The sequence below is a fragment of the Mustela erminea genome, chromosome 2 (genome assembly GCF_009829155.1).
Source record: "Mustela erminea isolate mMusErm1 chromosome 2, mMusErm1.Pri, whole genome shotgun sequence".
Lineage (NCBI taxonomy): Eukaryota > Metazoa > Chordata > Mammalia > Carnivora > Mustelidae > Mustela > Mustela erminea.
The window spans coordinates 154,687,459-154,710,703 of NC_045615.1; the positions used below are offsets into that span (position 1 = coordinate 154,687,459).

Below are 23,245 nucleotides of genomic sequence, written 5' to 3' on the forward strand. Positions count from 1 at the left end.
ACATGTGTCATTTCCTGACTGGTTAACTTTAGCCATTCTGACTCGTGTGAGGTGGTATCTCATTGTGGTTTTGATTTGTATTTCCCTGATGCTGAGTGATGTTGAGTGCCTTTTCATGTGTTTGTTGGCTATTTGGATGTCTTCTTTGGAGAAATGTCTATTCATGTCTTCTGCCCATTTCTTGACTGGATTATTTGTTCTTTGGGTGTTGAGTTTGCTAAGTTCTTAATAGATTTTGGATACTAGCCCTTTATCTAATATGTCATTTGCAAATATCTTCTCCTATTTTGCCAGTTGTCTTTTGGTTTTGTCAACTGTTTCCATTGCTGTGCAGAAGGTTTTAATTTTGATGGAGTCCCAGTAGTTCGTTTTTGCCTTTGTTTCCCTTGCCTTTGGAGACTTGTCCAGCAAGAAGTCGCTGCAACTGAAGTCAGAGAGGTTACTGCCTGTGTTCTTCTCTAGGATTTTGATGGATTCCTGTCTCACCTTCAGATCTTTCATCCATTTTGAGTTTATTTTTGTGTATGGTGTAAGGAAATGGTCCAGTATCATTCTTCTGCATGTGGCTCTCCAAAATTCCCAATACCATTTGAAGAGGCTTTTTCTCTTGGATTTTTTTCCTTCTTTCTCAAAGATTATTTTACCATATTGCTGAGGGTCCATTTCTGGATTCTCTATTCTGTTCCACTGATCTGTGTGTCTGTTTTTGTGCCAGTACCATCTGTCTTGATGATTACAGCTTTGTAATAGAGCTTGAAGTCTGGAATTGTGATGTCACCAGTTTTGGTTTTCTCTTTCAACATTCCTTTGGCTGTTTGGGGTCTTTTTTGGTTCCATACAAATTTTAGGACTGTTTGTTCCAGTTCTGTGAAAAAAGTTGATAGTATTTTGATAGGGATTGCATTGAATGTGTAGATTGCTCTAGGTAGCCTACACATTTTAACACTATTTGTTCTTCCAATCCATGAGCACGGAACATTTTTCCATTTCCTTGTGTCTTCCTCAGTTTCTTTCATGAGTGTTCTGTAGTTTTTGGAGTAGAGATCCTTTGCCTCTTTGGTTAGGTTTATTCCTAAGTATCTTGTGGTTTTGGGTACAATTGTAAATGGAATTGACTTCTTACTTTTTCTTCTGTCTCCTTGTTTATGTATAGAAATGCAACTGGTTTCTGTTTTTAATCATTTTAATATACTGTTGGATCCTATTGGCTAGTGTTTTGCTGAGAATTTTTGCTGAGAATTACCATATTCATCAGGGATATTGGTCTGTAATCATCCTTTTTAGTGGTGTCTTTGTCTGGTTTTGGAATCAAGGTAATGCTGACCTCATAGAAAGAGTTTGGAAATTTTCCTTCTATTTCTGTTTTTTGAAATAGGTTATGAAGAATAGGTATTAATTCTTCTTTAAACATTTGTTAGAATTCCCCTGGGAAGTCATCCGGCCCTAGGCACTTGCTTCAGTTTCCTTGCAGGTTATGGGTCTGTTCTGGTTTTCTGTTTCTTCCTGTTTCACTTTTGGTAGTTATTTGACTCTAGGAATGCATCCATTTCTTTCATATTGCCTAATTTGTTGGCATATAGTTGTTTCTAATGTGTTCTTAAAATTGTATTTCTTTGGTGTTGGTTGTGATCTCTCCTCTTTCACTCATGATTTTATTTATTTGGGTCCATTCTCTTTTTGATAAGTCTGGCTAGGGGTTTATCGATCCTATTAAGCCTTTCAAAGAACCAGCTCCTAGTTTTGTTGATCTGTTCTGCTGTTCATTTGGTTTCCGCTTCATTGCTTTTTGCTCTAATCTTTATTATTTCTCTTCCCCTGCTGTGGTTGGGTGTTATTTGCTGTTCTTTCTCCAACGTCTTTAGGTGTAAGGTTAGGTTGTATATTTGAGGGCTCTCTTGTTTCTTGAGAAAGGCTTGTATTGTTATATACTTTCCTCTTAGGACCACCTTTGCTGCATCCCGAAGATTTTGAACAGTTGTGTTTCATTTTCATTTGTTTCCATGAGCTTAAAAAATTTTTTTTTTAATTTCCTGGTTGACCCATTCATTCTTTAGTAGGACTCTTTCGCCTCCATGTATTTGAGTTCTTTCCAACTTTCCTCTTGTGATTGAGTTCCAGTTTCAAAGTGTTGTGGTCCAAAAATATGCAGGGAATGATCACAATCTTTTGTTACTGGTTGAGACCTGATTTGTGACGCAGGATGTGATCTATTCTAGAGGATGTTCCATGTACACTCAAGAAGAATGTGTATTCTGTTCCTTTAGGATGGAATGTTCTGAATATATCTTTGCAGTCATCTTCCAGTGTGCCATTCAAAGCCCTTGTTTTCTTGTTGATCTTCTGCTTAGGTGATCTGTGCATTGCAGTGAGAGGGTGTTGAAGTCCCCTACTGTTACTGTATTGTTATTAATGCGTTTATTTGTTATTAATTGGTTTATAGAATTCGCTGCTCCCATGTACAGGTCATAAATATTTACAGTTGTTGGATCTTGTTGGATAGATCCTTTAATTATGATACAGTGCCCTTCCTCATCACTTATTACAGTATTTTGTTTAAAATTTAATTTGTCTGATATAAAGCTTACCACCCTAGATTTCTTTTGATGTCCCATTAGGATGATAAATGGTTTTCCATCCTCTCACTTCATTTATTATTATTTTATTATTCTTTAAAAAGATTTGGTTTGTTTATTTTATTTATTTATTTATTTATTCATCAGAGAGAGGAAGAGCGAGAGAGCACAGAGGGAGCAGCAAGCAAAGGGAGAAACAGGCTCCCTGCTGAGCAAGGAGCCCGATGTGGGACTCCAGATGATACATCTGGCTTTGTTCCTTTTTAAGGTTATTTTGGCTATTCAGGGTTGAATTCTTTTTTTTTTTTTCCTCCGAAGATTTTATTTATTTATTTGACAGATAGAGATCACAAGTGGGCAGAGAGGCAGGCAGAGAGAGAAAAGAGGAAGCAGGCTCCCTGCTGAGCAGAGAGCCCGATGTAGGGCTCCATCCCAGGACCCTGGGAACATGACCTGAGCTGAAGGCAGAGGCTTCAACCCACTGAGCCACCCACGTGCCCCTCAGGGTTGAATTCTTGTAATGCAAGAAAAAAATATCACACCCCTCTCCTGTATCACATATATACATACTTCCCATCTGCCAGTTTCTCGGTATGGTTAGTACTATATAAACACTATATTTATTTTTTTACTTTAAAGATTTTATTTATTCATTTCAGAGAGTGAGAGAGAGAGCACAAGCAAGGGTAGAGGCAGAAGGAGAGGGAGAAGCAGACTCCCCGCTGAGCTGGGAAGCCTGTGTGGGGCTTGATCCCAGGACCTGGAGATCATGACTCGAGCCAAACGCAGATGCTTAATCACCTGAGCCACCCACGCACCCTGTAATTTTTTTTTTTTAACATATTTTATTTATTTGTTTGACAGAGAGAGAATACAAGCAAGGGGAGCAGCAGAGGGAGAGGGAGAAACAGGCTCCCTGCTGAGCAAGAGCCTGATGCAGGGCTTGATCCTAGGACCCTGGGATCATGACCTGATCAAAGGCAGCTGCTTAACCAACTGAGCCACCTAGGCGCCCCATATTACAATTTTATTTTTCATTTCCTGAACAACTCTAAGCCATCTCTGGAAATGTTTTATTTTCTAGGTACTCATTGTTCTTTTGATCCCCCAGTACTCCCTCCGTTAACCTTTAAAAACATTCAGATTCTTTCCCTATTTTCTTGAGTAAATGCCTGCTGGAGTTTTTTGGCCTGCTCTAGTCTGTCTGTATTGGCTGATGTTCTCTAGTCTTGCCGGATAGCTGTTACTTTTGGAATCCTTTCACTTCATCCTGAGGATTCCCCCTTGCATGGCTTTTGAATTTCTTGTTTCTTTGATCTTACGTCCTTTTTCTTGGTTTCCTCCCTTGCTTTGGTGGAGTAGATCTCTAAAAACTCCCTAGAAATAGTAAGTGGAATGTAAACATTTTGAGACCTTTGGTGTATGGAGATATATTCTACCTTCCTACTTGATATTATTTTTATTATGTCAGAATATAGAGTTCTAGGTTGCAAATAATTTTTTCACAGAATTTCAATTTTAATTTACATGGTATCTAAGCTCTAGTTGTTTTATAAAGTCCAAATGCCTTTCTGATTCCTAACTTTTTGTATAAAACTTTTTTTTGGTCCTCTGGAGCATTCTAGGGTCTTTTCTTTGTACATACAGTTCTGGAGTTTCATAATGGCATCTATTCTTGTAGGTCTATTTTCATCCACTGAGTTGGTGGTCTCTTACTCTAAAAAGGCATTTTCAGTTCTGGAAAATTTTCTGATTTATTTCTTTGATAAAATATTTAAATGATAAAATATTTTGTTTTTCTGTTTGTTATATCTTTTTGGAATTTCTTTTACTTGGATATTGAGCTCTTAGACTGGTTCTTGATTTTTTTGCTTTCCATCTCTTTGTGTCCCAAGAGATTATTTCAGGTTTATTTTCTATTCTATTATGTTCTTCATTTCTACTACCAATTTTTTAAAAGTTTCAAGTGTCCCATTTAGTTTCTCTTTTGTCCCATTTAGTTTCTCTTTTAGTTTCCCATTTAGTTTCTCTTTCCCTTTTCTTTTTTCACAAAGCAATGTTCTTTTTTTCCTGTATTAATAGTTTTTTTTGGAATGGGTTCATTTTTATTCCTCTGCATTGTTTATTCAAGTTGCTTTTTTCTATCTTACTGTCTTCTTTCATGTTAGAGGCTTCCTGCAAGTGCCTGGTAACCCTTTTGCTTTCTTCTTTTATTTACAAGTAGGACAACTGAAAAACTACTTGGAATCCGTGTGCGTGTGTGTGAAGGGCGTTTCATCTGTGGTCTTTGCGAAGGGTGATAAGGCTAGGCTGTTTCCCTGAGGAACTCCTAGTATGAATCTTTTTAGGTCTTTGTGCATGGGTGGTCAGATTTGTCTGGAAGAGCTCTTCTGGTGTTTACTTGGAGATTATTATCCTGGCTGCACGGTTTTTGGGATCCTTTGGTTGGGGGGTGTAGGTGCAGGGATGCCAGATAGAGGCCCTGACATTGATTTTCTACACTTACCCAATCTCCCCGTGTTAGGTATGGTACATTTGCCTGCATGTGTGTGCGTGATCTCCCAAGCCAGACACCCTTTCTGTTTTGCCCTTTTCACAGAGTAACTTTAGCTCCTAGTCTTTTCTTAGGATGGGGATAGTATTGAAGCCCACTGTGCTGACTGCAGAGGGAATTTGAGTGTGTAATTTCTTAGAACGTGAAAGTCTTATTCCATGTCCATTCCCACTTCCAGAGTACGCTGCTTTATTTCTGAACCTTTTGTCGGATCTGTGGTGTAAATTAGGTTGCTTCCAAGTTTAGGATTAGGTTTCCTTAGGTATGTTAATTCAGTTATTGATTCATCTACTTTTTAATTTTCAAAATTTCAGTTTTGTCTTTTCTTTCATTCTCTTTGTCCTTATGGGATTATGATTTTTTAAAAATTCGCTTAGGGGCACCTGGGTGGCAGGCATCAGCTTTTAGCTCAGGTCATGATCTCTGGGTCTGGGCTCGAGCTTGTATTGGGTTTCCTGTCTTGCAGGGAGTTTGCTTCTCTTTCTCTCTCCCTCTGTCCCACCCTACCACTTGTACTCTCTCTCTCTCTCAAATAAATAAGTAAAATTTTGAAAAAAAAAATTCACTTTTTATCATTTTGAGGAGGGAATAGAACCTAGTAGCCTACTATCTTCAACTATCACTCTTCAGAATAGTCTTATTATAAGTTCTAATTCATTTTATTGCTATATTCTGTTAAGTATCAACAATTGTATGGTGTCTCTAAGTGAAAGGAAATTGTTTTTGTGTTAAACTATTGTTTTTTGAGTTGTTTTGGTAGTGAGTCTAAAGGTCCTTTTTCCAGCCAACAGTGTTTAATAACTTATTTTTCCAAGGAAACAGGCTAATCCAAATTTGAGCTGTAAGGAACTTTTTAAAAATTTATTATCAGTCTTCACTGATACTCTACATTATTCAGATTATTCTTATGAAGTATGTTTTAGCAAATCTCATTTAAATCTTTGTCTTTGATTTTAATTATGTATTGGTTAAAATATATCTCTAAATCAGGAATGATCTCTGTTTTATTTAAAAACAAATAAAAACCAATCAACTGCATTTGAAATTATATATATTTATGTTTTTAAGGATTTTATTATTTGTTTTATTTGAAGAGAGCACCGGGAGGGATAGAGAGAGAGGGAGACAATCTCAAGCATACTTAGAGCTGAGCACAGAACCTGATATGGGGCTTGATCCCACAGCCCTGAGGTCATGACTTGATTAGAAGCCAAGGGTTGCACGCCTAATTGGCTGAGCCACCCAGGTGCCCCAGAAATTATGTTTATAGGAGAAAGGAGTAAGTGATTTTTAACTTTTGTATTCATGTTTCTGATACCTTCCTCCATCTCCACTAAGTAAAAGAAATAAAGGCTTTTCCCATTTTCCTGGACACTTTGTCATTTTTCATAGGCAAACATGAGCTTCCTTATTTTTCTTAAGACCATTTAATGTGTTGAATTTCTTTTTTTATTTAAAGATTTTATTTGCTTATTTGACAGAGAGAGGTCACAGGTAGACAGAGAGGCAGGCAGAGAGAGGGGGAAGCAGGTTCCCTGTGGAGCAAAGAGCCCGATGCGGGGCTCAATCCCAGGACCCTGAGATCATGACCTGAGCCTAAGGCAGAGGCTTAACGACTGAGCCACCCAGGTGCCCCAAGACTGAACCCAATTTTATAAGCCCAGGAAATGAATTTAGCAAACATTGCCAAAATACTTGCTTTACCTTACCATTTTTGGCTTGGAGTCCTTTATTGGTTTAGCTCAGCAGACATTTGTCAAAGATCTCAGTTTTAGCCTATGCCTTCTGCTAGGTTCCGGAGATGCAGTATTGTCTTAGAAATAGTTCTTGCCTTTGAGAAACTCATGGTATGTTGTAAAATAGAGATGTGTGATAATGTCCTTGTGAACACAGAGGAGGCTTCCTTAACCCAGTTTATACTATCAGGGAAGCCTCCTGAGGAAAATGATACCTGAATTAATTATCTAGGGATGACTAGACGACCAATGGGAAAAAAATGTTCAGTTAACAGTACATGGGATAAGGAGAGTAGGCTCTCATTTTGACTTCATATTTTTTTATTTCCCTAGTCAGTCTGGCGTTATTATAAGAATTTAATTTCCTAGCATTTAGACCATAAATCTGCTGTATTTTGCATTGTATACCTATTGCTTTACTGCTTTGTATTTATAGGCAAATGGTAGGCTATAGGAATTTTAGGTGAATCTTTGCTCTAGTGTTTACTTGGGATCTATATCTGATACAAAAATTGTTCCAGGGGATACATGGTGGCTCAGTTGGAAGAGCATGTGACTCTTGATCTTGGGGTCGTCAGTTTGAGCCCCATGTTAGGCATGGAGCCTACCAGAAAAAAAGAGAAAAGATTGTTCCATTACTGCCAAGGCTGAAGACTTGATCCTTTATTGCACCCTTTAAGATGGGTCATAGTATTGAATTGAATACCTGAATAATTCTGCTGTTTTGCTTTGGAAAAAAAGAAAAAAGAATCCTATTATTGCAAGGAAGTGCCTGTTAGCTTTTAAAGTATGGTTAAATTACTTTAAAGTTTGGGAGAATATGGAAACCTGTTCAGTTATTAAGAAAAAAAAAATATATATATATGAATATATCACAGAGGTAAAAAGTACAGTGTGGAGAATATAGTCAAAATTATTGACTTACTTTGTTATTTTATAATAACATATGGTGACAGATGGTGACTACACTTACTGTGGTGAACATTGAGTAGCACATAGAATTGTTGAATCCATATGTTGTACACCTGAAATTAATATAACGATGTATATCAATTATATTTCAATAATTTACAAAAGTATAAAAACTACTTCCTCCTTTCCCTCTTCCTCAGTGGGAGGAGTAAGCTTGCTTAAAATTGCTGAGATGTCTTGCTTTGATTGACGAGTTTTTAAACCAAGGTTTAAAGTATGGCAGGACTACAAAGGGCCCAAGACTGAAAATGAAATTTTGGTATCAGGATTAGCAACTAACCCCAATCCATCTGCTGCTTCTTTTGTTGCAGTTAAAATCTTTTAGATTTCTTGTGCCAAATAAAGACAATGGACCAGTTTTTTTTCTTTAATATTGGGAACAACTGCTCCTTGCAATAGGAACATTTTTTTTCTCCCCTTTCAACATCATTATTTAAAGTTACGTAAACGTTTAATAGGTATCTGTTACATCCCAGGTTCTGTGTTAGGTACTTGGGATTCAAGGGTGACTAAGACATGATCTATATATATACTTGACTAACTCATATTCTTTTGTAAAATGCAAACAAATAAGCAAGAGAGGGAATGTTTTAAGTGGACCCTTTATGGATTAGTGTAAGTGTGACAGTAGAATTGCTGTGCTCTGGATGTGTACCCCCAGATTCATATGTTGAACTCCTAATGCCTACTGTAATGACATTAGGAGGTGAGGCTTTTTGGAGGTCATTAGGTCATGAGGGCTCTACCCTCATGCCTGGGGTTAGTACCCTTATTAAAAACAAACAAACAAACAAACAAACAAAACAACAACAAGCCGGAGAGCTCCCTAACTCCTTCCAGCATATGAAGAGAAATCGGCAGACAGCAAACCCAGAAGAGGACCTTCACCAGTACCTGACAGTGCTGGCACCCTGTTCTTGAACTTTCATCCCTGAAACTATGGGAACTAAACTGGTATTATTCATTAGCCACTCAGTCTGTGATATTTTGTTACAGAAGCCTGAATAGACTAAGTCAGGGATGAAGTGATTGGTGTTTATTTATACTTATGTGTATATACATGCATGTGAGTGTGAATATACAAACTCATATACATACTCATTCCCTAAGCATTTTAAAGCTGTCAGTTCCTATACTGTGCGTATGCTGTGTGACAGCTACCTTAAAACGAAGTTTCTCTTTTTAAGATTTTATTTATTTGTCAGAGAGAAGGAGAGGGAGAGAGCATACAAGCAGAGGCAAGCAAAGGCAGAGAGAGAAGCAGGCTCCCTGCCGGGCAAGGAGCCCGATGCGGGACTTGGTCCCAGGACTCAGATCATAACCTGATCCGAAGGTAGCAGCTTAACCCACTGAGCCACCCAGGCGTCCCTGTATTCACTCATGTAATTATCATAATAATCCTGCATAATTGGTGATATCATCTCCAGGATACTAACAAATGCAAAAGTACACACAAAGTATTAGAGGTGCATTAAGCTATAGTAAAGCACAAGAGAGGATGGACAGTTTTTCCTGGGAGGTTAGGAAAAATTTTGTAAAAGAAGTGTTGTTTAAGCTCCCTAGATGTTTCTTGGTTGAAACACCAGTATATTTGGAATTACTGCCAACTCAGGTGCTAGATTCATGTTTATTCTGAGCGCTGCACAAGCAAATTTCAGTTTCTTCTTTTAACAGCGCAAATTGTATAGGATTTTGAAAATGGAGTCACTGCTGCTGCATGGAAATCACCCAGATACTCGACTCTGGGTACTTATAAAATCTCCTGTGGTTTCAGTACCTGTTTACTGACTGGGATAATGAACGCAGTGCTGGGCAAAGGAAGCTGCGGTCTGTATCCTGCTCAGAAGCTAAGAGGTGATTGGAGATGAGTGATTAAAGTTTAGTGTCTTCACCTGTAATTGGGATAATGCCTCAGATTACTTCACAGGTGTGGAAACTAATTGGCCTTCGTGTGTGAAGTGCTTTATTATTTTTTAAGGGTTAGATTATAAAATGTCATGGGGCATTAAATAGTGAATTGATCAACCCTCTACCTATTCTTTACGAAGTCACTGAATTATACTTTTTAAGGTTCTAAGTGTTGTGAACCTGCTTTACACTGAGAGGCAACTCAGTTATCAGTTTAATACACTGGTGATATATTCCCTATAATAGTTAAAGAGCACGATGTTAAAATGTGGAAGAAAAGTTTCCATGACTAATGATGTTTGGGAAGCCCTGGGCTAAATCGTAAACAATTTTCTTTACTACTGTAGGACTTCTCATAGCTTATAAAATGCTCATTTAATAATACACTTGTGCATCTTTTGGCATTGTGCTAACCAGTGAAGATAACAGAATTACCTGTTACCTTTAGTTTCATCTTTCCTCTAAGCCCGAGTCTTGGAAATACAGCTGTCTACCTAACATACGAATGTCTGACAGGTGTCTCAGGTTAATATGTCCAAAACCCATCTCAATAAATGGTCTGTCTTCTACCTACTTAAGACTAAAAACATAGGAATCCTTGATTTTTCACCACTTTCCACAAATCATGAAATCAAAGAGTGAGTCTTGCTGGTTCTGCTTACAAATACTGGAATCTTTCTTCTTTTCTCCATCCCTGCCGTGACATTAGGGATCTTGTCTTTGTTGCTCAATGCCCTGTCTCAGGGCTTAGAAGAGTGCTACCTAGAACATAGATGGTGGTCAGAGGATGTTATTGGGAAGACAGAGTGTAAGAGTGGGTAAGTGGATGAAAGAAACTCACTTATTAAGGTGGTGAGGAGCATTTTTTTTTTTCCTTTCTCTTCATTTTAGGAGCATTACTTTTTAATAATAAACATTATTCTTTGAAAAATGTAAAATGTGGAACTATAATTCATACCCTAAAACTCCTTTAAAATGTATAATTTTGTGGATTTTTAACAAAGTTGCACAATCACCCTGGCTATTTAATTCCTAAACATTTTCTTTTTTAAAAGATTTTATTTATTTATTTGACAGAGATCACAGGTAGGCAGAGAGGCAGGCAGAGAGAAGCAGGCTCCCTGCTGAGCAGAGAGCTGGATGCGGGGCTCAATCCCAGGATCCTGAGATCATGGCTTGAGCTGAAGGAAGAGGCTTAACCCACTGAGCCACTGAGGCGCCCCAATTCCTGAACACTTTCATCGAACCCTGGAAGAAACCTAATATCATTAGTAGTCACTCCTCCAGTTCCTTCTCTCCAGCCCTAGTTTCTGTTGCTGTGGATTTACCTATTCTGGTCATTTCATATAAATGGAGTCATACAATATGTGATACTACATATTTTGTGTCTGGGTTCTTTGCACTAGCATAGTATTACCAAGATTCACTCATGCTATACCATGTATCACTGGGCATGTCCTAGGCTAGGTTTTTTATATATTTATTTGCCAGAGTGAGACTGAGAGAGTGTGAGAGTACAAGCAGGGGGAGCAGCAGGCAGAGGGAGAGAAGGAGAAGCGGGTTCCCCACAGAGCAAGGAGCCTGATGCGGGACTCGATCCTAGACTCTGGGATCAGACCTGAGCTGAAGGCAAACACTTAGCCCATTGAGCCACCCAGACATCCCTTTTTTTTTTTTTTTTTTTTTTTTAAATAAAGATAGACTTTCTCTGTTAGTGTATCTCATCAACATTTTTTTTTAATCTAGTTTTTTTTTTTTTTTTAAAGATTTTATTTATTTATTTATTTGACAGAGAGAAATTACAAGTAGATGGAGAGGCAGGCAGAGAGAGAGAGAGGGAAGCAGGCTCCCTGCCAAGCAGAGAGCCCGATGCGGGGCTCGATCCCAGGGCCCTGAGATCATGACCTGAGCCGAAGGCAGCGGCTTAAACCACTGAGCCACCCAGGCGCCCCTAATCTAGTTTTTTTTAATTGAAGTGTAATTGACATATATCCTCCTGGTTTCAGGTATATTCTCATCAGCTTTTTAATCTTACCAGAATTTCTCAATTGCTGGTCTGCTGATAGCCTTCTTTCAGGGTTTCTAACAATGTTAAGGACTTTTTACTTTCCTAACATTAACCATAGCTGCAGTAGTACCACTCTGTGGTAATAGTGACTTAAAAAGAATGTTAGACATGGGGTGCCTCAGTGGCTCAGTAGGTTGAATGTCCCACTTTTGGTTTTGGCTCAGGTCATGATATCAGGGGTCCTGGGATCAGCCCTTTGTTGGGCTCCATGCTCAGCAGGGAGTCTGCTTGAGATTCTCTCTCTCCCTCTGCCCCTTCCCTTATGTGTGTGTACTCTTTCTCTCTAAAATAAATCTTTTTTAAAAAGAAAAGAATGTTTAAGTTAGACAGAAATGTAGGTAGGTATGTTTGTTTAGATTGCTAACTTTCTTTAATGAAGATGGTCTCTTTGATACTCAAAGCTTTTAGCCTATAGCCTTTAGCTTTATTATTTTTAGAACATGTACTACTTGATTTTGGTAATTTCTAACACTTTTTGCTGGTACATATATGCCTTTCTGAAAGCATTAGTATGTTTGTCAACCTTTTGAGAGAAATTGCTCTCTGGTGGGATTTTATTTTTCCTTAATGGTAGTACTAAATATTCATATAAATTAGAAGAGATGAGGAGAAGAAATGGAATTAAGTAGTTGGAAGATTGTTTTCAAAATGTGTCTGATAACTCCCTCAGTATGAATTAGTCTTGTGCTTTTTTTTTTTCATTTCACTTTTAAGTATTTTTATTTTTTATTCCTTTTAAAGATTTTATTTATTTATTTGAGAGAGAGACAGTGAGAGAGAACATGAGCGAGGAGAAGGTCAGAGGGAGAAGCAGACTCCCCTTGGAGCTGGGAGCCCGATGTGGGACTCGATCCCGGGACTCCAGGATCATGACCTGAGCCGAAGGCAGTCGTCCAACCAACTGAGCCACCCAGGCGCCCCAGTCTTGTGCTTTTTCATAAGTGGCTTGATTAAAACTTTGGTGACTTAGGAAGAAAATTGTTTGAAATAATTGAATGGAAGATAAAGGTAAATAAGCATCATGTAGTCTTTGGTTATGGGTGAAAGAATGGGCTTTAAATATTTAAATCCTAGATTTAAATTCTGGCTCCTTTATCTACCACTCTTATAATCTTGAGCAAATTATGTAAGTTCTTTAAGCCTCAGTTTTGTTATCCATAAAATAAAATAATAGCCTGTACATCATAGAGTTAAAAGGATTAAATGAGATACTACATGTAAAATACTTCTGAGCACAAAGCCTGCAGTAAATGTTAGTTAATATTAATTACCATCATTACTGTCCTGATGTAGGAGTTCTTAGCCTGAATTTCATTGGAACTATCCATTAACAAGTGTTTATCAGGTACCTGATCTTTAGTATTGGACTTAGACCTATGGAAGGAGCTGCTGATGTGAGTAACAGGCTGGTACCTAGATTTGGAACAAAGAAAATGAATATTAGTGGAGGTCTTACCACATGATTCAGTAGTAAGGTAGGTATTATTATTCCCGTTTTATAGATGAGGAAGCTGAGGCTTGGTAATGTTAAGTAACTCGTTCAAGATAATTGACATGTTCTTCAGTGTCAAAATACACAGGTATCTATTCTAACTCATCTTAGTGCCCCAGTTTTAAGTTCTCTATGTATCTTCCCTTTGCCCCATTTCCTTTAGTCTTAAGATTTTCCTATCCAAATTTGAAAGTATCATAGTTGGATTGGACGATAAAGGATTAAAATTAAGGGTAATAATGTATGTGACACTGTTGAGATGGTAGGAAATGGTTTATGGGAATTAACCTAGGTATCACTGTGGGAGCTAATCAATTCTTTAGGTTCTCAAGGAGGAAATAAATAATGCTCTTGAAACTTAAAAAAGATAAATCAAATTGGATGACTAATTAATTATAAGGGAGGTGGGTTCAGGGTTTTCCCTTAGGACACAGTTATTTGTCAAGCCAACATGTCTTGCTCTAGAAAATGATTGGCCTTCTGATGTGACTAAGAGAACCGGCCAGGACAAACAACCCCGAATCCTTGTTGTTTACTTGGAAAGAAAAGACCTCAGGATAATGCCATGAATTATCAAAAAGGGAAATTCATTCCCTTATGTGTAATGTATCATTCACATAGAAAGCCCCAAATTCTCATAAAGTTATGATACTGTGTTAGGAGCTGTACGAGAATAAGTAGAATCGTTTTCCTCTAAGACTGAAAATGTGCATAGGCATTTTCATACATTGTTAATGGGACTGTGAAAGGGTACAACTTATTTGGGGAAAAATAGGTTTATATAAAATCTAAAAATGTGAATATAATTTAGCATAGCAATTTTATTTTTAGTGATTTATTCCTCATATATGCATGTGCAGGAGGATACTTACTTCAGTGTTGTAATAACAAACGACTGGAACAGCCTAAATGCTTATCATTAAGTGACTGATTAAAATGTATTCTACACTTATATAAGGAAGTACTATTGAATCTTAAAAAGAAGAAGTTAGATCTACTTCTATCTTAATATACAACCATCTCCTGGATATATTAAGTGAAAAACATTATTTAGTATGTATAGCATGCAACAATTGTGTTAAAACAAAAAACAGGCCCAAGTGTTTTTGGCCTTGTTTAGACATAGACTCTCTGGAAGGATATACAAGATACTTCCTCTGAGATTCTTCTGATACACAGGTCTCTTCTAAGGAGGGTGGGAGGCAGTGTACTTTCTGTTATTGAAGATGTTTTTTTTTTTTTTTTTTTAAAGATTTTATTTATTTATTTGACAGAGAGAGATTATAGGTAGAGAGGCAGGCAGAGAGAGAGAGAGAGGGAAGCAGGCTCCCTGCTGAGCAGAGAGCCCGATGCGGGACTCGATCCCAGGACCCTGAGATCATGACCTGAGCCGAAGGCAGAGGCTTAACCCACTGAGCCACCCAGGCGCCCCAAAGATGTTTTTGAATATTTGCATCAAATGTCTTAAAATGTCATGTGAGATATATGCATTTGGCCATACATTGTTTTTATAAGAGCTTTACTCATTGATAAGGACTTTTGCGTGTATGCTTTCATATTTGTGCTTTTGAACTTGAGGACTCTGTCATTGGTCTTTTTGACCTAGAAATGGGAAGCAGTACTGAACTTCCAGAGGTAGGGTGGATACTGGTGGAAGTTTCAGGTTGAAAAAGCTGAATGTGGGTTCTAAAAATAATATTTAAAAAATATAGAGTATGGAAATGGTTAGGTTATTCTGCCTTAATAAAGCAGAAAGGTTAGAGAGAAAGAAAACGAAAGGACTTGAGAACATTTCAGAAGTTTGAGTGTGCATGGAAAAGAGGAACAGAGAAAGGAGTCAACAGTTTTAAAAACAGTTTTAGGGGGCGCCTGGGTGGCTCAGTGGGTTAAAGCCTCTGCCTTCGGCTCAGGTTATGATTCCAGGATCCTGGGATCCAGCCCCGCAGCCTCGGGCTCTCTGCTCATCAGGGAGTCTGCTCCCCACCTACCCCCCCCCCCCACCTGCCTCTCTGCCTACTTGTGATCTCTGTCTGTCAAATAAATAAATAAAATCTTAAAAAAAAAAAAAGTTTTAGTTTTTAGAAACTAAAATCATTTTATAAACATTATCTCATCTCTTAAATTATGCCCTTTTATAAAAAGTTATTTTCCAGACTTTCGAAAGACAAAATAAAGACGTTGAAGCCCAGATGATAATTTGTGGTTTCCTAAGTAACGTGAGAAGAAAATGGCAAAATGAGGAATAGAACCTTGTTTTCTTAATTTCTAGTCTAGCCCCACAATTAGCATTAGATCACCTGAAACTTGTTATGGGAATAGCATCAAAAAACAAAACAAAAATTTTAAAACTTCTTTTGTAAACTTGATGTGTAAAAGCATTTGTTTCCAAAGTTAAGGTTATATTTGCCGCAGTGTTAGGAGAAGAGGGTGGGAATCGTGGTTGAATAAAACTTCGGGTATTGCTCTACCATTTCCTTTGTTACTCTGTCATTCTGGTTCAGCAACAGGAAGACAATAAAAAAAAACCTAACATTTTATTTGCACAGCATTTTACAGTTTTAAAAACTTTTTCACATATATTTTCTCGTTTTGCAGCAGATTTAAGATACAGATACTGCTGATGTTTCGTTATTTTTATTAGGCTTTCACTGTTTAAGAAAGAATAGACTCAAGAAAATTGGGGTATTTGCTCGAGATAACATACCTTGGCCCTCACAAAATCGAACTCAGGGTTTTTTTTCCTTTCTACTCAAGAATTAAGTTTATTTAGCTTTGTGGAAGACCAGTTCTGAAAAGCATTTGGAAGCCTAAAATTTCGTGGTAGAGTGATTCAGTACATAGGGGGCAGGTGAGGCTCTGACCCTTCTCAGAGTGCAGGCACAGCTGATGGCCCTGTAACTTTCAACAGTTTGTCGCATCCTCAGTTGCTGTATTAGTCTGAAGAGTGGCGAATTAAAGGGAGTGTACTTAACTTACACCCTGCCTGAAGACATGTACCAGATTACTCCTAGGAGTTACGTTTGTAATTAATCACACATAAATTAATGAAATTTTTATAAACAAAGGGTGAGAAGGGTGGGAAAATGAAGTAAGTCTTAAGCTTGGTGCAGCCACAATGATCCTTTCTGTGTTTTTATATTTTAGAGACGCTGGGAGAGAATTTGGTGTTTAGTGCATTACCGGATTAGACCGAAGATGAGTTTCTGCTCTCTAGTGGTGGTCTAGGGACGTACTGTGTCTGACGTTTGACATGTCTGTTTACTCTGAGAGCAATGGAAAAACCACTGAGTGGTTTTAAGCAGAGGAGTTATGTCCGGTCAGGGCTTTTAATGATACTTTGTTAGGTAGAGATACCTGGCAGAGAGAGGGGGCCAGTGTTAGAGTTGAAGACCCTCAGTTTACTCCAGTTGAACACTTGGGGAAAGACCCATGTGAAGAACGCTGTTGCCTTAGAAATGCAAAATACTACGCATTTGAATTGAATATTTGGGTTGACTGGTGGATTCTTAGTTTATCTCAGGATCCTTAGTATTTTTTGAAAGCATATCGGGTGACTGTACTATGTAACCAACATTGAGAACTACCCTTTCTCTTGGGGAAGACAGGAGACATCATGCGGTTAAGCTTGGGAGAAAGGGGGTAGTGAGTGAAAAGTTACAGAGAGCTTGGGAAGTATAATGGTGGTTGTTCTTTTTGGAATTCCCTTTTCATATTCATAAGCTCCACAAGTCTGAAGACTTTGGTGGTATGGATTTAGTAATATTAAACTTACAGGGTTCCCACTTACCCACCTTCCTCTAATTCATTCTTTCTTAACTGTTCCTTTTTATATGAAGAGAAGAAAAGGGAAGTATTAAGAAGGGATGACTGGGGTATAATACAGTTTGATAAGAATTTGATAACATTAACAGAAGAATCCATCTCTTAAAAACTCTTAAACTCTAAGACTAGTTTTACTTGACCCATTGAAAAAAAATGCATGTGTATATCCACACAAATTCAGAAATTTTAGCGAGACAACCATATTAAGGTCTAGCTACTTATCTGCATATGTGGAATTCTGCATTAAGATTGTTGCTGCTTCCTCTAATTGGGCAGAACGTAGAACATGTAGCTTCTCTTTCTCACTCTAGAATTTTTATGTTTTATTGATGTAAAACTATTATCTTTAATGAAGGAAATAAATTATTTTTACTAGAACAAGAGACATAATAGGGGTGAAAAGGAATAAAATGACTGAAAACAATCACAGAAATACTTTGTTTTTATAGACTACAACCTATAATTCTAAATCACTAATTTATGGTGAAAAGCTGGATTAATTATAGCTAAAAATTCACTTTCTCCTTGGAAGTTGTAGTAGGGAATGTAGAGAAAGTTTGTAGGAGTTTTGGGTATCACACATAGTAGCTACAACATTATTTTGCTGGGATTTAATGTTGCAGGTACAATTTAGGGCTCTTTATTTGTGGACTTTAGGATCACCTCAGTGTTAATTTATTTAGTAGTACAGCACGGTGTACTCTGTTGAAAGTCATGCCTTAAATATTGAGGTTCTTTTTTTCTCTTCTATTCATAGTGGTAGCCGCTCCTCTAAAACTTTTAAACCAAAGAAGAACATTCCGGAGGGTTCTCACCAGTATGAACTCTTAAAGCACGCAGAAGCCACGCTTGGCAGTGGCAATCTCCGGATGGCTGTCATGCTTCCTGAGGGCGAAGATCTAAATGAATGGGTTGCAGTGAACAGTAAGTAGCCTCTCTGTTTCTAGGTGGACTCTAAGTTATGTTAGTAGACTAATTGTAGGTGAGTGCTGGCATGTTGTCTGTTCAAGGATCTAGTTACCGACCTAATGCCACAGTTACAGTGATAACCTCAGGCCACTTTAGCCTTTATGTTATTTTATTGTGAGTATGGAGTTTTATGAAATTTTTGTCTCCTGTTACAATGTAATAACAGAGCATAGATTTACCATCTTCAGTAGAAAAAAAATGATAATGATGACAGCAGTTAATATTTATGGAACACTAATTCTGTGTCTCGCCCTGTGTTATCCTCTCTGCATGGATTATTTATATTTCATCTTTACAGTCTCACGATGTAGGTACTATTATTACTTCAGATAAGGTGAGACAGAAAATTAGTAATTTGCCTTGGTCATACAAATGGTAGAACCTGGGCTCAAATAAATAAGAGCTTTAGGATTTTAGAGACTGTGCTTTTTTGTTTTTTACATTTTTATTTTAATTCCAGTTAGTTAACATACAGCGTTGTATTAGTTTCAGGTGTGTGATATAGTGATTCAGTACGTCCACGCGTCACCCAGTGCTCACCAGGACAAGTGGAGACTACCCTTCAGCCGCTGTGCTAAATTGCTTCTTTCAGTAGCATTCTCAATTATTTGTCTACATTATGCCCTTTTTTTCCCCCCAAAAAGGAAACCAATAATGATCTTGTGAAGTTAGTAAAATACGTTTATGAGATACTCTTATTTTGGGGTAGACTTATAAAAAATTTTCAACTCAGTGTAGTTAATACGCAGTGTTGTATTAGTTTCAGAAGTACGATAGTGTTTCACCGATCTGTACGTTACTCGGTGCTCATCCAGATCCGGGTACTCCGAATGCCCTTTACCTTTCACCCTTCTCCTCCCCCTTCCCACTGCCTCCCCTCTGGCCACCACTCATTTGTTCTCTCTAGTTTAGAGTCTGGTTTTTGGTTTGTCTCTTTTCTTTGTTTTGTTTCTTAAATTCCATATTGGACTGAAACCTTACGGTATTTGTCTTTCTCTAGCTCCCTTATTGCACTTAGCCTTATACCCTCTAGATTCACCCACACTGTTGCAGGTAGCAACAGTGGTTGCGTAGGGCTCGATCCCAGGACCCTGAGATCATGACCGGGGCGGAAGTCAAGAGTTGGATGCTTAACTGACTGAGCCACCCAGGCGCCCCCAAATTTGTGTTGGCTATATGTGTTGCAAAGAATTTCTCCCATTCTGTGCTTGTTTTTTTACCCTCTTAAAGGAGTTGCTTAATAAACAGAAGCCCCTAATTTCAGAGTAGCCAAATATTGTGATTTCTGTGTATGCTTTTGCCTCTTCTTTTTAGAGGAAAGAATACTGATAATATGATTCTGCTTGAGTAAAATTAAAATTTAATTATTTTCTTATAACTAATGCTTGCCTTGCAGCTGTGGATTTCTTCAATCAGATTAATATGCTTTATGGAACAATCACAGATTTCTGTACAGAGGAAAGTTGTCCAGTGATGTCAGCTGGCCCAAAGTAAGACATGGTTTATGATCAATTCTCATTTTTACTTAAACGTTCTTAGATAAGAAGAAAGTTTCTGACCATATGATTTCTGTATTCAGCATCTCCTTCAGTGGTTCACTAATGGCTGATAAATATTAAGTCCAGACTTCTCAGCCCGAGCTTTACGGCCCTCCCTGTATAATCCGCGTTCCTCCTTTCCTCCCTTTGCTTATGGATCTCCTTGGTCTATCCAGACTATGTAGATCACTGGCAGTGCCTCACTATTCCCTCCATTACTTCCACTCTGAAAACTTGCTCACTCCGTTATTCTTCTCTTCCCATCCCCCTCCAGTCATTATCTGGTAATATTTCAAAAATTCTTACCCATCTGCAAGGCCTAAATCAAATGCTTCCTTATGAAATCTTTTGATTTTTTTCATACTAGACCTGATCTGTTTAACTTTTTTGTCTTTGTGATTACATTTCTTTATTTTATATTATACTTACACTATTTATACATGTCTTATTTAACCTATTAGATTCCTTCTTCATTTAAATCCCTTTTGGTGCGAAAACAGTGCCTGCCACCTAGTTAGCACTTGGTAAATGTTTGCTTGGATCAATAAATTTTTGAAACTGGATTTTATTATTACTATGGCTGATAATGACTGCTGCCTTTTATTTAGTGCTATCTAAAATGTTAGGACTTTCATACATTTCATCTTTTACTTCATAAAGCAACCCTATGACATAAGAAAAGAAATTGAATCTGAGAGAGGTTAAGTAACATGTCCAAGGTCCTATTATCTAGAAGCTGGAGAACCAGAATTGAAATCTAAATGGCTTTGATTCTAGTGCCTCTACTCTTACTTGGTACATTGTATTATTATTTTACTATTATAAGCTATATTAATTGATATTTACAAGACATTAAGAAAAGTTTTAATTTTTAGTGCTGACTTTATAAAAAGTCATATATCCTACATATACATATATAAAAAGTCATATACCCTAAACCCTTATCATATAATGGTCTAAATATCAAAATAAAGCAAAACAGGGGTGCCTGGGTAGCTCAGTGGGTTAAGCCTCTGTCTTCGGCTCGGGTCGTGATCTCGGGTCCTGGGATCGAGCCCCATGTTGGGCTCTCTGCTCTGTGGGAGATAGCTTCCCCCCATCTCTCTGCCTGCCTCTCTGCCCACTTGTGATCTCTGTCTGTCAAATAAATAAAATCTTAAAAAAAAAAAAATAAAGCAAAACAGCACTGCCCAGGCTTACGAGTGCTTGGGAGTATTATCATTTTAAGTTGTGGCCTTAGATTGCTAATCACTTATTGTAGACTGTTTTTGGTGACTTTTAAACAGTGAGATTATTGACTACCCAAGAGATTCAGTGTTACTAGTTCATAGTCATACTTTATTTTTTGAGCAGATTCACATATTGAGCAAGTATTACCTACTTGGAGTTGTTTTTCTTATCCTTCAAATTAATTCCAAATGAATTTAGGTGTTTCTTGGAATCTAGGACTTTTAAAGAGGGCTGACAGTTTGCCATCATCAGAGATGTTCAAAAGAATATGATTTGAATATTTCCTAAGGTAATTTTTTAATAAAGAACATATTTTAAGACTATTTCAAACTTTGAAACTTCCAGTAATTTTAGGTGTACAGAAAAGTTACCGGAAGAGCATGAGGAGCTCCCATATTTCTTTGGCAGCAAATTCCCCAATTATTAATGTCTTAGTGCATTTGCTTCATCACCTACTCTGTGTGTATACTCATTAATGTTAATTTTTTCTAAACCTTTTGAGCAAGTTGTAGACATTAATGCCTCTTCCCCCTCATATTCAACTGTGTATTTTCCAAAAACTAGGTTACTTTTCTACGTAATCAGCATATAGACTGTCCAGATCACTTTTTGTGATTTGGACACATACACATTAAATAATTGCTTCAGCAGTATCTCAGTTTTCCCTTTCTGGTCCAGGATTCAGTATCCTATCTAGGAATATATATTGCATTTATTTGACTTCTCTCTTTACGTACCTATAATTTAGAATAATTTTTCAGTCTTTTTCTGGTATTGCCCTTTACATGGAAAAGAGTTAACATAGCAGGCCTGTTACCTCTTGAAAGACCTGTTAAAAGTTGCTATCCTTGTGGACAGCCAGCTGGGAAGTTGGATTTCCTTTTCTTTTCTTTTTTTTTTTTTCTTTTTTAAAGATTTTATTTATTTGACAGCGAGTGAGAGAGCACAAGCAGGTGGTGGTGAGAGAGGGAGAAGCAGGCTCTTCTTTGAGCAGGGAACCTGAGGCGGGGGGGTGGGGCTCAATCCCAGGACCCTGAGATCATGACCCTAATGGAAGGCAGACACTTAACCAGGTGCCCCAGGAACTTGGATTTCAAAAGGGTTCCCACCTCCCTAACTCAAGACTGGGTCACTGTGCCTAAACTCTTTGTACAAACAGTATGGCCAGTGCTTTCCTTCTGGGAATCTAGAATTGTAATATGTGCCACCGAAAGGGTGCCTACTTGATCATGCCCCAGTAACTAAAACCTGGACACCGAGTCTCTGATGAGCTGGCCTGGTAGACAGTATTTAACGTGTGCTATCATTACTGAGTCTTGGGGCAATTTACATGTGTCCCTGTGACTCCAGTGGGAAAAGACTCTTGGTTTCCTCTGGACTTCGCCCCATTTGTTTTTTCTTTTTGCTGGTTTTGGTTTGTGTTCTTTTACGGTTGTAAACAATAGCTTTGAGTACAACTATGTGCTGAGTTCTGTAAGTTCTTTTAGCAAATCATCAAACCTGTTAGTGATCTTGGGGACCTCTTCCTTACACTGTCTGTCTGATGTTTCCTTATGACACATTCAGACTGTGCATTCTTGGCAGGACACCATAGAAATGCTCATTTTTTGGTCAGTGAATATCAGGGGCACACACTGTCAACCATCCCATCACTGGTGATGTTAACCCTGATTACTTTACCGTCTTAGTGTGTGCAAGGTTTCTTTACCTCAATTTGCCATTCCCCCCTTGAAATTGGCTAGTATTTACTGTGAGGTTTTCTGATACTATACCAATACCTGTGAATTAGGGAGAATTACTGCCACGCAGAATACTGCTGTGATCGCTTTCTCAGAGAAACCTTATCTAAATAGCTGATTAGGAAGAACGTATGTAATTCTTCAAAAGTAGCGGGCATAGGATCTCTATTAAGATATTATAAAAACAAAAAACCTTCTTCCTTTTCTTCTTCCTCCCAGTCATCTGTCCTTCCTTCTAACTACTTCCTTTCCTTCTTTCCTTCCTTTTCCTGCCTTCCCTTCCTCCTTCCCGTCTTTCTGCTTTTCCCTCCCCTTAACCTCCCGCCCTTCCTTTTTATTTTGAGAGTCTTAAGTTTTGTCTATTGTTAGTGCTGAGAAGATACAGTTGTCCTCATGCTTTGCCATCTTTAGCAGAAGATGCTTGGCATTGTACCAAGGAGAGGCATTTGTTAGTAGCTTAGTACTGGCCCCTTGCAAAGTGTGACTGAGTGATGGCTCAGGATTTTGTCAGGATTTATTATTTATTATTACCAAGAAATGAAGAATATTTTGCAATTTGCAAAATATTTTCTTTTTCTTTTTTAAAGATTGGTATGAACTTAGCATGATGACAGAAATACAGTTCAAAGAGAATGGTCTGACAA

General features: G+C 37.9%; 1 protein-coding gene across 2 annotated transcripts in view; it reads left to right on the forward strand.

Moving 5' to 3' along the window:
- MOB1B (MOB kinase activator 1B) overlaps window positions 1–23,245 on the forward strand; it is a 53,434-nt gene that overhangs the window by 15,513 nt on the left and 14,676 nt on the right. For both annotated transcript variants that reach the window (XM_032334532.1, XM_032334533.1), the window contains exons 2-3: window positions 17,883–18,049; window positions 19,491–19,584. In XM_032334532.1, the coding sequence (XP_032190423.1) occupies window positions 17,883–18,049; window positions 19,491–19,584 (261 nt within the window). The remainder of the gene's footprint in view (window positions 1–17,882; window positions 18,050–19,490; window positions 19,585–23,245) is intronic.